This window comes from Molothrus aeneus, chromosome 1 (assembly GCF_037042795.1).
Source record: "Molothrus aeneus isolate 106 chromosome 1, BPBGC_Maene_1.0, whole genome shotgun sequence".
Lineage (NCBI taxonomy): Eukaryota > Metazoa > Chordata > Aves > Passeriformes > Icteridae > Molothrus > Molothrus aeneus.
This window is the reverse complement of record NC_089646.1, coordinates 100,174,154-100,190,509: the sequence shown is the minus strand read 5'-3', so window position 1 is coordinate 100,190,509 and position 16,356 is coordinate 100,174,154. Positions and strand designations below refer to the sequence as shown.

The 16,356-nt window shown below is 38.3% G+C and overlaps 1 protein-coding gene across 4 annotated transcripts in view; it reads right to left on the bottom strand.

The window, feature by feature from the left end:
* Positions 1 to 16,356, bottom strand: part of SPIRE1 (spire type actin nucleation factor 1) — a 128,340-nt gene that overhangs the window by 22,709 nt on the left and 89,275 nt on the right. For 2 of the 4 annotated variants that reach the window (XM_066561419.1, XM_066561403.1), the window contains exons 6-9: positions 15,802 to 15,966; positions 9,242 to 9,328; positions 8,738 to 8,867; positions 5,124 to 5,165 (exon numbers count right to left, since the gene is read on the bottom strand). In XM_066561419.1, coding sequence (XP_066417516.1) covers positions 5,124 to 5,165; positions 8,738 to 8,867; positions 9,242 to 9,328; positions 15,802 to 15,966 — 424 coding nt within the window. The remainder of the gene's footprint in view (positions 1 to 5,123; positions 5,166 to 8,737; positions 8,868 to 9,241; positions 9,329 to 15,801; positions 15,967 to 16,356) is intronic. The other 2 variants (XM_066561411.1, XM_066561428.1) reach the window with 1 other exon arrangement.

The window sequence follows — 16,356 nt, the reverse complement described above, 5'->3', positions numbered from 1 at the left end:
AGAAAGAGACAGCAGGAAAACAAAACCCAAACTGCCTCCCCTCCCTGCTGCCAGTGACACTTCTGGAGACCTCATAACTAGCTGGCACGTAGCTGATTGAAGAAGTTCTGGCTTTCCCAAATGAGCAAGAAAAACCTTTGATTTGTCTTTGGATGGCACAGGGCGGTTCCTGAACAGACCATCCAAGGAAGCAACCCCAGCACCACCCACACAAGAGCCAAAGGTGGTGCCCCTTCCCCCCTAAACCTCCTGGGTGGGGACTCCCCTGCCTGGTGGTATGGAGGGTGAAGAATGCCCTGTAGGCATTGCTGGACTCACTGGGAGATAAATGATGGAAGGCCAACAGCACTGCCCTCCTGCCAAAAAGCAAAACACACAATAGGCCTGGGGAAAGGAAAAAGGGGGGACACCGCCAGACACCCCCTATGGCAGGGAATGGAATGTGTTTTCACATCAAAAATTGTTTTCTGGTGTTATTTGTTTGCTTGCTTTTTTTTCTCCCCTAGTAATATAGGCCAAATTTCTTTAGGCCTCAGAAATGTAACTCTCTGGTCCATTTTGAAAGTAATTTATGTAGCCAATGACGATCTAGGAAGCCTAAACCAGCTGTTATTTAAAGTCAGGCACATGTGAGTTGCTCATACATATTGCTGAGTTGCTCATATGTTGATTCAAGTCTTCTTGAAATACCAAAGAAATTTTAGGTGAATCAAGAAGACAACCCATCATAGTACTTGTTTTCAAGGTTTCTTCCGTAGGAAATGTGATTTACCACCATTCTTTCCTCTAGAGAAAAAAAAAAACAGTGGGTTTTTGCAACTTGCAAGCACCAAAGAATAATAATAAAAAAGAATAAAATTAGAAAACAGTCCAATCTATAAAATTAATTTGATCAATCAAATTCAATTTATCATTCTTGCACTTACAGTACTGAATCCATGTGAATAAATGGATTATCATAATTTAAGGAAAAGATCATGAAACATTGAAATGTTTCAACTCAAGTGTTGAAACATTTGAGTTCCAACAAACAGATATCAAGAAAAATCCTTGTTCTAAAATTGAAACCAGAATCTGTTAGCAGACATAGACCAAAAATTGATTAGTTTGTTTAAACTGTTTTAGTGATCTGTTTGGACAACAGAAACATTTGCAGGTGACGAATAATCACACACTGTCAGAAACAAGATAAAATTATTTAGGATAAACAAGTCAGAAGCAACAAAGAGACTAAATCTTATAAATATGAACATGACAGAAGAAATCAATAGACAATTCTTTGAAACAAAACTTAGATAAAAAAATAGATAGTATTTTACAATCTCTAGGTTCACAGAACACTTAAACATTTTGAAGATGATTTCAATGATATTTAAAAAGGCTTGTGTGAGTTATAGCCTGCGGTTAAGGATTTATTAGAGAGTCAGACCAGACACACTGGGGGAGTGTCATTTCTCTGTGTTTTCAGGCAGCAAGTACAGTGAACAGTACCTGAAAATTAAATGATTGTGCTTGGTTTCTTTTTCTCTAAGCTTTCATTACAACAGGCAAATGAAAGAAGGCGAAGTCTTGATTTGATTACTTGATTGTTGTGTTGGGCTTCCCTGACCAGCCTTAGGAAGGGGGAGACAAAAAACCCCACTGTAGGATAATATGAAATGTGTCTTTATTTACATATAAGATTATGTCTCGTGAAACAAGGAATTAAGCAGACCACAAATTACATGCAAACCTCAGCAGCCATGTAACCATATGCTGTCTGCTTCCTAACCAGCTCTCCTTGGCCAAGAGTAATGACAGAAACCTGAATTTTCCTCTATCCAGAAAATGTACTCCCTGGGATTATAATTTTTTACACTGAGTTTAAAAGAAGGCTAAAATGGATTTGCAGAATCATTATATGTTTGCTTTTTGCTGGCTATTATGTTGATAATATGGTGGGACATATTACATAATGAGTAAAAGTAACAGAGATGTGCTCATTTCACTGGACTTCAGATGTTGAATTCAAACCTGAGAACTAATAAATCAGTCTTTTGCTGTGCTTGCATCCCATGTATCACTGTGTTATGTAAACTAAAGAGTTTACAAAGACCTGGTGGAGCTCCTGCCTCCCACTGGTCTGAGACAGACATAATCTAAAAGTAATAATCCCCATGAAATTCTATGTTAAATGCTTCAGTTTCCTCTTCTCTCCCTGCCCACCTCCCAGATCCTCCCTTCCCCCAAAATGTGCAAATTGTTTCTGAAATAACAACTTCAAAGCAGCAATGCACACAGCTTTGAGGTAAGAACTCAAGTGTTAAGAGTGGCAATGACTGATCTTTTGAGCTGCATTCAGCACTGCATTGAAATGAAGCTGCTTTTCAGCTATTTTTCTATTAAAGGAAGTGGTAATGACTGCCCTGGTCCCCAGTTGTTATCTGTGTACCTCTCAGGTAACTCACTACAGGTGGCTACCACTTGCTCCTTCTATTCTACCAGAAGGAAAAAGCAGTGTAAAAGGAGACCCCAGGAGCCCCTCCTCTCCTCTTCAGGAGAACAGCAGGCAGATGTGTGGAGCTGGGCACTGTGACACACCAACTACACTGGCTTGGTGCCAGCAAAAGTCTTCTCAGGATTCTGAATCCTCTCCATCGCAGGCAGCATGAATAATAGAAACCTGCACCCGTCCTTTAGCACTTAGCAGGAAACACTTCTCTTTTTCAGCTGGTTTGTGGGGTTTTTGTGACAGCAATTCCATCAAGCAGAGTGCAATGAAAGCAGTGAAAAAGCAAGTGTGTGCAAGCAGTGATGAAAGCACAGTACAGCCTCTCTGCCTCTAAAAGAATGAAAAAAGTAAAAGCACGCAAAGCAACAGCATCCAAAATTACTGCTTATCTGCTTACTATTAATATCCCAACCCATCTAATTCACTTTACTGCTCATCTGGTGTCTCATATCAACCTAACTGGAATGTTTTAATCATCATGAATTTACTTCTAAGGACACTTTATCAGATCACTCAGTCACGCCATATGATGCTACTTGCTGAGAACCACATGACTTGCAAAAACAAAACCAATCACATTTGGGAGATGGATAAAGAAACCAGGAAGAGTTCTTCGGTGGTCAGTCAAAACCAGCAAATCCAAGTACAGTACAGATTTTTAAAGCTACTTCTTTGAAATAAAAATATTATGGTTATGAATTAATGGATTACAAAATATTGTTTGGATTTAAACAAATGAGGATGTCTCAGAATTCTTAGAAATGAAAGGCAAAAGAAGCAGACAGACACACATAGAAAGATCTGAACATTTCCCTTTAACTGGTCACTGGCATATTCAGTTTTATATTTTTAAAACTAGAACTTTTGGCACATTGAAAGTAGCAGTACTTTTTGAAAACATAAGTTTGCCTGTTTATGCTTCTATCTGAGGCCCTGGGGACCCTGCAGCTTTCAGTGGAGTAAAATATGATGCCGTGTACATATGTAATCTGAATCCCAGCAGACAGCTGTAGTAGCTGCATCACACACCACGAAGTGTAAGGTTTCACAAAAAGGCTTGAGCTGCATTAACAGCTTGTCACCTCCTCTGACAGCAGAGCCTGTTCCTTCCACCCCTGCTCATCAGCTGCCCTCCTCAGCCAGCTCTCTGATCATCTGATCAGATAGTAGGCACCTTTCAATCACTAAAAGAGCAGAAGAACAACCTGGTAAAAAATATTAAAAGTATTTGTTCCTGGGTTATGGGAGTTTAACACAGTCCTCCTGTGAATAAATGAGCAGGACTGACACAGAGAAGGGGCAGAATCACATGCTTAGAGGGGAGCCTGGGGAGGAAGGGAGCAGTGAGAGTCCCTCCTCCCCTCTCAACAGTGGCAAGCTGTTTCCTTGGCTCAGTCAGAACAGGGAGCCATGTTCACAGATATGTCACTTGTGAACTGTGTTCCCATATTACATAAATGCTGTATTTTTTAGGTTATAGTAATAAAAAAACTTCTATGTGGTCTTTCTAGTTCACAATATGCCAGCATTTCAGTCAGATGATGCCTTTCTGTGGGGAAAATAACCAGATGAGGCTAAAGTATGCATGGAAAAACTGAGGATGTGAACTGTGCTGAAGTCCTAGATGAGATGTTTCTATCTGTAACTCAGAAGAAGGAGGGGAGGTGGTACATGGATTTATTTGGAGACATTTTTGAGAGTCACCTAGGGGAAATTAGATAAGAGCTAGCTATCTCCTCTGCCAACAAACGTTTAAGGGTGATGTTGAATATTTCCAACATCAATGACGGAAATTTTGGGCCTGATCATCCTGGAATGTTAGTGTATAATGAGGAAGGAACGAATTATTTTCTGGCTACTAAGCTATCTGACATTGCAGTATCCAAAGGGCAGCAGGTTCATACAGCTGCTGCATGTCCTAACTAATGGCTCACCAGAGGAAACCTGAAATCTTATATTAGATAGTTGATCAAGGGTCACCTTTTGGATCCTCTGTACCAGCTATTACCAGCAAACCTTATTTTTCTAACAAGTAAAGAAGGAAGGTTTAGCCTTTTTGTTGGTGAATGTCTTGGATTTCATACCTCACAGAGCTTTTGCCATAAAGACACTGTAGAACTGACAGTTTCTTTCTAGATCAATATACATAGGTATATTTCATGTAATCTAGAAAGGTCTAGAAGTGAGTTCAAAGCTAGTTTTAGGATCCTGGTGAGAAATGAAGTACTGCAAAAGATGGTCTAGCCAAAAAGTGAGTGCAAAGACACAGAAGTCAGATTTATCAAGAAATAAATCAGACTTGAAGGTGATGCTGAACTCTGCAATCATTTTAAGAGTCTGGAATTGATCTGTATCACCTTATTTTGTTTATTAATTTAAGCAGAATTGCAGCATTCTGGTCAATACACTCTGTATTTCAGGTGAAATGCAGATGTTTCCTGTACCTAGGCATCCTTTTATGGCAAGGGAAATGTAAGTATTAATAACTAATCTATCTAAATTTTTTATTTTCACTGACCATATCTTGGAAGAATCCCTTCAAGTTTCTTTCTTAGATGGGAATTCAACAAACAGATGGAACAAATTTCACAATAAGCACAACAACCACGTCAGGTGGTGCAGCACATTTTACCTGACAAGTCAAAACTGTAAGACATGCTAAGTGGCCGTATTGCTGTAAAAAAAAGAAACAAACACAACAAGAAAAGAAAATGATTCAGCTCTTAGAAAAGCAGAAGGATAACAAAAACAAAATATTAACTCCACTTGAGACATTTTGGACTCTCTTGCTTAAATCCAAAATGTGTCAGACATACAACTGCTTTACTGTAGTAAAGTTTAAAGTCTGAAAACTACAGTAGCGTAAATGGGACTTGCAAACAGAGCAATTATATTACTAGTAAATCAAGATTTTTGGAATTCAATAAATCAAATATCAAAACAAGAGACAAATATCTAAAAAATCTAATACTCTAAAATAAAATCACCACAAAAGAGCAACAGGAAAAAGGGAAAGAGAGAGAGAGAGAGAGAGGAGAGAAAGAGCTGGAAAAAAATTGAAAGCACAAAGACACATTTCACACAAGTTTCAGTGACCTGAAATAAAGATATTTTTAATTTTTTTAATCATAATCTCCAATGATTATAATTAAACTAATAAAGAGAGACACCCAAGCTAAGCTTGTGCAGTAGAGCAATCCTCCTTAAAGGGGATGGAAAAAAAGGCCAAACAAAATCTGATTTGTGCTGATTCCTGTTGTTTTTAAAAACCTTAGGAGGTCCACTTAGCCTTTAAAATATATCCATAATATTATTCTCTTCTTCCTGGGCCTCTGATGATTTTATTGTTAGATAAGAAAGTGGTCAGATGTTCTTCATTTCTGGAAAGACCTGTCCATATTTCCAAGTAAACAGTGTATTCAGGGAGCAGACCCTCAAAATATTCTTCAACTGAAAACAAAATTTCAGTGCACTAATCCAGATAAGCCGGCCAAGCCCAATGGCAAGAATGTGCAAAAATGCATCAAAATTGAAATCAGCTTATGTGTTTTACTTGACAGGTGATCATCCTGCAAGCTGGTTGAAAGAGCTTGTCAAACACATATACCACTGCCCTAAAAGATGTTTATGAAAAGGTTGTACTGGGACAAGTTTTGCTCATGAGAATAATTTAAAGTGCTGCATGCAGTAGGTGGCTGACTCAGAGCTAAATTTGGGAGTCAGAGAAGTTTTTCTGTATTCATTAACTAGAAATTATGCATAGGTAATAGCTACAGTAACAGTATCAAAATTTCTGTCCATACTTAGCATAAAGGCACAATACTTAAAGCAGAAGGGTGTTTATCACCTGATGCTGAGACATTGATAAAACCTGCACATGAAACAAAGTTTTCTCCAAGCTCTATTAGCTCCACTTGCCTGAGTCACAAACCCATGGTTTTAATTAAAAGCACATGTACCTCAAGGCTGTGCTTGTCTCCATGGCTTACACTGATGATTTTAGGGGGTCATTTGAAAGCTCACTCCAACTCCTCTACTCAAACCTCTCCCTTTGTGAGCACAGTTCAACCCCATTCCCACAGAAGGTTTAGACTGAGACTGGCCAGGGTAGAGAAGATCTTACCTGTACCATGTGTGGTGCAGAGAGAGGGACAAAGCCTGTGGCTGCTGGGGAATACATGCCATAGGTACAGCCTTAACACAGAGGAGGAACTGCAAGAGTACAGCCCCTATTCACCCCAACAGCCAACTGTAGTTGGGCTCTTGACTGTATAAACTGAGCAAAAAGGAGTTTGGGACATGTGAAACATGTCTGGGACATGTGAAACACACCTTATGCTCCTGAATACATCACTGGAATGTGCTATTTTCTTTCTCCTTTTTAATAGCAACAAATATTTCTGTCCAGATGGTGCAAGTGTCCCACATGGTGTTTCTACTTAGATTTATAATCCTTAAACCTCATTACCTTACATGTTGTTACACTAAATTACATTCAGTGGTCATTTAAACTGTATGGCAGATCTATTTATGGTGCCATACTGAATGCCACTAACATTACTCTGTTCCCAAACTGCACAAGCACATTCTTTTTTAAAAGGAACTTAAGGTGTAACAATCATTCCAATTGTGAGAAAGAATGAAACCTCATATGTCAACATAAGGAAAATTATCTTAAAGGACTTTGGTCTTTTTAGTTCTTCATGCCAGCAACTAATATATACTTGGAAAAAAGTTTGCATCCACTTTTACACCTCCATTAATGTGGTATTTAATCCAGTCAATTCACTGGACTTAAGAGGAATTACCCCAGTTCCAAAACACAAAAATTTAATGCTCTAAAAAAAAGGGAAGAATTAGTGGAAGACAGGTATCCCTCATTGGAGGCAATGCCTTGAAATCAGTCCAGAAGTCCTAAGCAGTAGTGGTTCAAAATTTAACATCAGTTTTAGAAACTGTTTACTAACTGGGTTTGATTCCATTTATATCAGTTAGAAATTGCAAAGATTTATTAGATTAGGTTTGCTGCTCCTGAGACAACACAGTAGTTCCCAGACAGACAACATATAAAACACTGAAACTGAATGTTTGAAAGAAAAGTAAGGAATCATGCCACATTTCTACAAGCTTCCTACATTTGGAAAAAAAGTCTAGGCCTGTGAGAAATGTTAATTGATACAGCAAACATAAACTAAATCCAAACCAGAAACTGGAAGGCCCAAAAAATCCAATATTTGAAGCATTGTTCTTTTACAAACGCACGTAAGCATTCCCCAAACTCCATCAAGCACTTCAAAAACAATGCAACAAAGCAAGACTGATGGAATTGGTTTTCTCCAGAAACAACGGGTTGTCACAATCCACTTGAATCTGGACCAGTGCCTTTGGGCACATGTGGCAAGTACAAATATCTTTCAAAAAGCAGTGACACGTGAGTACGTATGTGGATTTTTGACAGTTTTCAGCCATAAGATTCTACATTTGCTCTTTAAAAATGTAGCTACTTCAGTTTTTCTGATACAGATTAATACAGTACACTGAAAGCAATCTAAGTCACTATGTAAGCCTGTATTTGTCATGCTTTTGCCAGCAGAACCACTGAACTAATAATGCAAACGGGTGACTGCTGCATCACATAGTATTTGCATCATTTCATAGTGGTTTGCTGAAAATACACTGCAGGAATGAAATGCTTTGCAGTGCAAGTCTGAATTATTTTCCCATGAAAAGACCTACAAACATGTTTTCCATAATTTGGAAAAGGAAGCAAAGACTTAGATACAAAATAAATGCAACAGATTCAGTAAACAAAATAAAAGCCGATTTAAAATTAAATAAGTTGATGATGCTAAAAACAGGAAAAAAATAGAATAAGTTAATTAAAAATCAACATGTAAAGAATACTTTCAGATAGTCAAGGTATACTGCACTAGAGACAAGCAATACCTGTTCCATTCTCAGCAAATCTAACATAAACTTTCACGTGCAACAAGCAAAACAATACCATTCCATTTATCTAATACACTAAAAACTTGAATGGAATCAAGCTGAACCATTCAGTTTCATACTTTAAAATATAACTAAGCACAAAGATTGCACAGCCCTAGAAAAGCCTGTAGGCTATTTCTTTTTCTGCAGGATTAATTTTATCTTTGGTGACATCTGTACAGATGTGGCTAACATTGCTCCTTCCTTTGTGGGAAGTGTTCTGTGGATGCTGCAGGTAAAAATTGGCCAGGTGCTTACCCAGCCTGCTCCGCCTTATCTCATCAGGGGAGACTGGACGTAACTTCCTCTCTGCCTTGATCTCCTCCAGGATCCTTTCATGGAGGCTGCGGGGCCGTGGCGGGGTTGGTTTCAGTTTCCTTGCCGAGGCCTTGGGATACAGAGATAATCATATTTACATTGAAAAGTGCATCCTTGAAAGAAGATTTCACACTTTTTTGGAAAAAAAATGTGGAATGCTGTGATATGATTTTGCATGCACTCAATTTCAAACCTCAGCATAAATTGAAAGAGGGTTTTATGCATCGTGGTTCCCTAGGGATAAAGGGCTGCTGGCAATAACAGCTGTTAATTGGGATGTGTAACACACTACACACTGCTCTTTTAAGGGATCCTGTTCTATGTACAAAAGACAGTATTTCTGAAAGCCCTGGCAGAAAATATGATGTTTAGGTATTTGCTATTACCAAACATGCTTTGAAAAGCCACTGTTTTGTAAGGAATGAAGGCCACTGGATTACGTACAGGATTTAATGGAGGTCGCGATCGGATGAAATCCAGGATTATTTCATGGGCACTCTTTTTTAATCGAGGTGGGATGTCACCGTTGACCTGGAAAGGAGAAAGTGAAATATATATTGCTGTGTTTCACATTTATATTTATATTTCACATTTATGCAGATGAGATCAACTGGAAACTCACAACAACCCTGACAGAGCTGCAGTGTTCTGACACCTGCACCAGACATAAAACCCCACCAGTCCTGAGTGGAGCAAGAATCCATATGCAGAGCACAGGCAAGCAAAAAGAAAAGGTACTTAGCAGCTTTTCAGTTTTGCTGATGGCTGCAAAATAACTCCAACTGCAGCAGCTTTAAGCAGCAATATTGAGGATTTTGAAGTAATGAAATCAAGCATCAAGGCTGCAATTGTGTCTGTGGGAGAAGAAGGTTTCCTCACTGTAAATCAGATATTTCTGTAGCAGAGGGGCTGGGTGAGGACTGTTTGTTTTTTTTTTTGGTTTTCTCCAGAAACACTTAGACATTTAGATGTAAGACCATATACAAGACATCACAGGGAAGAATCATCAGTTCACTATATGTACAGGATTTAAAGAAAGCAATGGAAGTTTTCATATCATATGAAGAATGTACAAATTGTAAGCTGGGAATAAGTGTATGGATTTTCTTAAAAAGACTCCCACCTGTCAGGTTCAGTTGTCACAGAGCACAGTGCCCAAGCATGCTGTCAGGGACAAGAGATCATCCTATGTCATATATATCATTCTGCTACCTCCTCTTACTGCACAGTAGCTGGCCATCAGCCCTGTCCTCCAATTTGACAGAAATTTCCATGACACTGCATTGCTTAGACCAAGTATTCCATATTTCAGACTTCTTTTTTCTTTTTTAAGGGTCAGTTGTTTTTTTTTTTTTTTTTGGTTTTTTTGTGGGACTCTATTCATACAAACTCTGTAGCCAGAAAACCTATGTAAAGACCCATGTCTGGTTTGACAAATAACATGCTCTTTTGCTAACCAGAAGGACTGCTGCTATCACAAAACAGGGTTTACATGCCCATAAGGTCACCTGAATATGATCCCTAATTGAACTTCACCAATGCCATGCAGCTTCCATACAAGCTCTGCTCACCTCAGGCATGCCCCATGTCCAGGCTGAAGCTGAGTGACAGCCTCCTTGAGAAGATTCATCCCTTGCCCTCTAAGAAATCAGATACAGAGTCCCTCCTGGGGAACATTTAATTGCTTTCCTGAGGACTCTATCTGGAGATATCCTAACCCAGACACGCTCCAAACTCTATTTGTTCCACCCTCCTTAGTTTCCTTAGAGTGAATTTCATGTTGCTTGGCAAAGAATTCCAAGCTGCTAAACTCTGCAACTTGCATCATCTTCTTAAAAATAGTGCAGAAAAATTAAAATGGAAAAGGTTTATACTAAACCATGATTTGACATTTCCTGATGAGGAGAATACTATTTTAAGGGATGTGATTGATTTCTTCTGTTCAAAGACTTAGCAGTTTTTTGAGGCCAGCATGCCCTGGAAGATGGTTAATGAAATGACAAGTGTCTCTTCCCTGAGCTACTGTTCATCAGATGTCAAAGTTGATGGCTGAAGTTGAGAATTATTACCATCAGAACAGCCGTTTTGTAAACTGCTAATCTCTGTTGGAGCCTCGGGGAACAACCCTCTGTGTGACAATAGTCAATAAATAATACATGGCTCTGAGCCTTTCACCTCAGGGCACTCTAGGCCCTGACTTAATGCCACCAGGGTATAATTAGTATCAGTATTACCATCTGATTGGAAAAAGAGAAATGTAGGATTTGCTTAAGTGATTTTCCACAGGATACGTGGCGAGCTGGTGGCCAAGAAAGTGGATGCTTTGCAGCCAAGAAGCCAAGAGCAGGAGCATCAGTGGCAGAACCCACCTTTTCATACTTGGCACCCAAACAAGATACTGACATGAAAGATACTGCAAGGAAACTTTTATCCTCTCTGTTCAGACTAGATTTATTTAGATTTATTTATTTACTCAAACTAATTCTCTCTGTAGTGAGCAACTTCAAATGCATCCTTTACTTTTACTTAATTAAAATTCATGGCTCTTGATTAAAGTCTCAATCAAAGACATTGCACAGATGCAGCCATGATACCCAGGCTGCAGGGGAAAAAAAACCACCAAAACACAAGGAAAAAGTTTGGTTTTTTTTTCCTCTCCACATAACAGGCTGGCCCCAACTACAAACCAGTATTTGAAATAAAGTAGAACTACCTTAAGCCTTCATGTGTGTAAAACAGTTTTTGTACAGCAGTATGCATTAGAACAGACAGCATGAAAAAAGCTTAACCAATTATTATAAAAATCAAACACAAATGTAGAGATCTAAACAGCTAATGCACAGAAAAAATTAGCATGTCATTATCTACCAACAACCTGCTACCATCACATTCTAATATACAAACATGGATTTGCAATTTAAAAAATAATGGCAAATGGTACTTAATTACCTCTGGTTGAAGCTCAAAGCTTTAAAAATGGTGACCCCAAGCAAGAATTACATTGCTGATAACTTTCACAAAAAATAACATCACCTGTCATTGATACTCAATTATCTTAGTCATTTATTGGTTCAGCTATAAAAGTTGTCAGCAATAAGTAGGAGTGCTATCTTTAAATAACAGTCAATGGGAAACTGATATTGTTGTACTATCTAGAAATTTTCATTTAAAAGAAAATTGCATGGGCACTGAAACAAAGGGGACACACTACATCATTTCCAGAAGAGCACACAATAAAGTTCAGTGGTGAATTAAATTATTTTAAGTAGATATCTATTTACCAGCTTGCATTATGCAGACACTATAGTGTTTTAGTCAACACTGTTGATACACAGTATATTGACACCCCACAGCAAGCTGAAGCAGCAATGTCCAAGAATGAAGTGCTCTGGTATTTCCCATCATGAGGTACTATACTCACACTGCTGTTCCTGCACATCTATTGCAGAAACAAGTTTATGATACCACAGGGTAACCACAGAGTCCCTCCTCTGAATACCCCTAAAGCATAACTAGGAACTGCAAAGCTCTCTGCTCTACCTAGGATGACTCCTACACTTCTGTAGAAACATGTAATGAAGGTGTAAAATGAAAAGCACAGTTCCCCTGCTGAAAGCAACTCACCACAACCAAGTCAGACTTGTGTGTAAGGGGACAACAAACTCTACAATGTCCAGCTGGATAAAGTGGTCAAAGTCCTTTGCACAGCAAAGATCACATTCTCTGTGTCCTGCTTGAAGCATATGAACTCATGCTTATGAAAATACTGTCTGTGCACAGCTGTAACTGCAATTAACCTAAGTACTCTAAGATGATAAATACTGCAAAGAAGTAAATGGAAAAAAAAAAAAAAGAAAAAAAAACCACCCATGCCACAGGATTCTCAGCTTAGATACTCAAATTACTGGATATTTTTGATAATAATGGCTTCAACCTGCATGTTTAAATTCCCCTTCTGCAACATGGCCAATACCACTGCATGACAGGTACTTGTGAAGAGCTTGAATATGATGACAAGAGTGCTCTTACCTACACAGAGTGTAACTGTTATGTAACATAATGCTGAGTTTGGATAGGGCATAAAAGTACCTGACAGGCATGTACTGAGCAGGTAACACAAGAGATATCAGCTACTGTTCAATAAGCACTGCTCAAGAAATACAGTGAATGGTGCATATCTTGGAGGAAGGTGGAGACGGGCAGAAAGCAGAGCTAATTGTGAAGCACAATTTAACTGAAATTAAAAACTGTAGCTCAACACATACAAATAATCAAGAAAAATTAAACCTAAAAGAGCAATTTAATTCTTACATTTCTTCATTTCCAGGTGTTGACTCTAGCAATGACCACAGCTTTTAGCTTTTGTGCGAGTGGGTGCTTCATAGGTGAGGAAAGCTATTAAATCTCTCTAAGGTAGATACTTAAAGTTTATAAAATTCCAGAATGAAAGCTATCTTGCTCCCACAACAATTGCAGCAATGAGGACTCTTGCCTCAGGATAGAAAGATGACAAATCTGAAATTATTTTCAGATGTACTGAAATAGAAATGCCAACGTCACCGAAACAAATGAAACCAGTTATTTACCAAAAGCCCAGAATTTGACATTTTACATCTTCAAAACATTTTGAATATTTGCACTATAACAATGGGTGAGAACAGGAAGCTCCAGTTACTGCTGTCTGTTAGCACAACAGTCTGATACACTAAAATATGGCCTAACAGGAACATCTGTTCCTTCCTTAATTTCTACGCAGAACACTGAGCAGTCAATGACAGATCAAGATACTCTTTTAAACACAGCATCACATTAACAAAAAGAACAGTAAAGATTTCATGTTGCATTTCATTTATTTGAAGAAATTACTTATTACTTTGGAAATTTATTTAACCTCTTGGTATCATTAGTAGGATACATGTCCTCACAAGCTAACAAGTCTAAACCTACCACCCATAAATTTTAAGCAAAATTACTTTTAATACAAATTTTGCTGAGCTATTTTGAATAATAGAAAGAAATATAATCCATCTTTCTTAGACTTCCTTAAAATTCAGATTTGGGATCCTTTTCTCCTCTTCTCAAGAACCACAAAGCTTTCTGCTGATGGGAATCCATACAATCAACTTCAACCTGATATAGCCAGTTAGAAGATGCATCTATGCAATCTAACTAAACTTGTAATTCTGTGTGAATCCTTCAGGTTCCACATGTTCCATGTCAAGCTGCACTCTCATTGTTGAACATACTTTGCACAATCTTCAAGCAGACCCTGCAGCAGAATCCAAGTTACTGAGCTTAAGGTTTCCAGTAAGAAAGAAGTGATTTTTCTAACACAATGTCATCAGCACTTGTCAGACTAAGCCAGCAATTGCATCACAGACAGCCCTACAGGTACTGTACCTGCAGCTGATTGCAATCACATTTATTTCCAGAGTTCACTTTGGACAATCAGTCTAGAAGACAAGATAGCAGGCCAAAAATAGCTGCTTCCAGGGATTTTGTACAGAGCCAGAGTCTGGATAAGCAGAACAGCAGCTGTGCCCCCAAGATGTACCACATAATGAAGGAAATCTCTTCTGAAGAGGCAGGAGCTTGCTTAGCAGCAGCTGAATTAAAAGCTGGTCTGACAAAAGCAAAATTAGATGACCCAGGGCTTCCCATTCAAACAAAATTACTGTTCTGATTGCATACAGTAATTGAGGTCCTGAGGGGACTGGTCCTCTTTTGCAGAGGGTAGTAGGAACACTTAGCACAGTTCTCTGAATTGTTAGGTGAAAGACAGACAACATCATTACCTGGGTATGCATTTACCCTATTGATTTAACATTTAAGCAACATCTGCAGCAGAAAATAAATACAATCGGATAGTCTAAATCCAGATCTCGATTAGGAAAGTATTTTCAGCTCAAGCATAAAAAGCATTTATACTACACACTTTCTGCCTCTCTCATCTGTCTCCCTCATCCCCACCTTCCCCTCTGATTTTTTTTTGGTGGAATCACAGCTCTGTGTGAAGATTTGTCAGGAAAGTAAATATATCTGAATACTGAATATTCTAAGACAATGCTTCCATTGTAACTAATGCCAGGTGAAGATAACTAAGTGTAAGGTATAAATGTTGACCAAATACACGCCCTTGACAAAGGGATTTACAATGTCCTACCAGATATAAGACACCCTTTAGATCAGTTGCTAGATGATCAGGAAGAAGATATTAATATTGAAAAAAATATATAACCCAAAAGGACAGAAAGAACAGGGAGACACCAGTAAATGTGTTCTGATAAAAAGAGTGCCTCAAGTCAATTTTACAAGCACCTTTATGAGGATCTAGGGAGAGGAGACCCATGAACATTCTCTAATTTGCCATGGCATAGTCTCGATTTGAAAGCAACAAGGAAATATGTTGAAAATAACTGAGCTCAACTTCTACAAATGGAAGATTTTTTTTTTTAACATAGACTATTCCTTGAAAATTTGTAACAGATCACGGTAAAGTAAGTTTACAAACATTGTGATACAGGCAGTTTTCAACCACTGTAGGTTTTCCTTTCCCATCACAGTATCATTCATGGCAGCACTTCACGTTCTGGAACTCCAAAACTATGTTGCAGCTCAAGATAAATGTACTGACAATAAGAAAAGTCTAAAACAATCTCTCATTGGAAAGCATGACAGGACTTGTGAAATAACTCTTAAAGTGATCACAAACCCAACACAAGTGATTTGTTCAAGCTTATGATAGGTGATAGGTAGGCATGTCTTTCAGACTTTTAAATGCCTGCCACATGGAAAACAAAGTACACTACATTTTTTGGTTTCATGTTCTCTCCCTCAATGCACTGCACAAATTTATGATGCCATATAAACCCCATGAACATTAGTATCTATAAGAAATAATAATTTCAAGATTCTCAGAAGAAAAAAAAAAAAGACAGAAAGAAGACAAAAAAAGGAAAATAACATTTCAGGTTTGAAAAACTCCAGTAAATCTCTTGACTTACCATGACCTTCCTTAAGGTATAGCGTTTGGACCTGATGTCATCCATCAGCATCTCATAGGGTGTGAGCTGATATTCTATGGGCAGTGGGTTGTACTGACGCTCCTGGACTTTCTTCAGTTTAACCCCATTCCGTAAATCTCTCATCACCTGCACCCAAAAACGGGCCTGAAGACCAAAGACACAGAAATTTTACTTCATACCTTACCCATGAATACCACCTCACATTAAACCAAAGTTTCCTTCCAGGACACCACCAAATATTTACAGCTGTACTATTTTAACACATCAACCAAATTCCATTTTATTTTACATAAGCTTATTTTTAACACTCATGAACATAACAAAACTTTGTTGCAACTCAGCAGGACTGCTGGGTCCCACCTCAAGTATGGAAGAGGATCTGAAATTCTCATACCTTACATCTAAATTCCTACTTCAAGTATACTGCAATCACATAATCAAAGTTTTTTGACTTATAGCTAATACTGTGTGAATTAAAACAGTGATTGAATCTGAAACTTTGTTACCGAAGACTCTCCTGTAAAATTTCCTCAA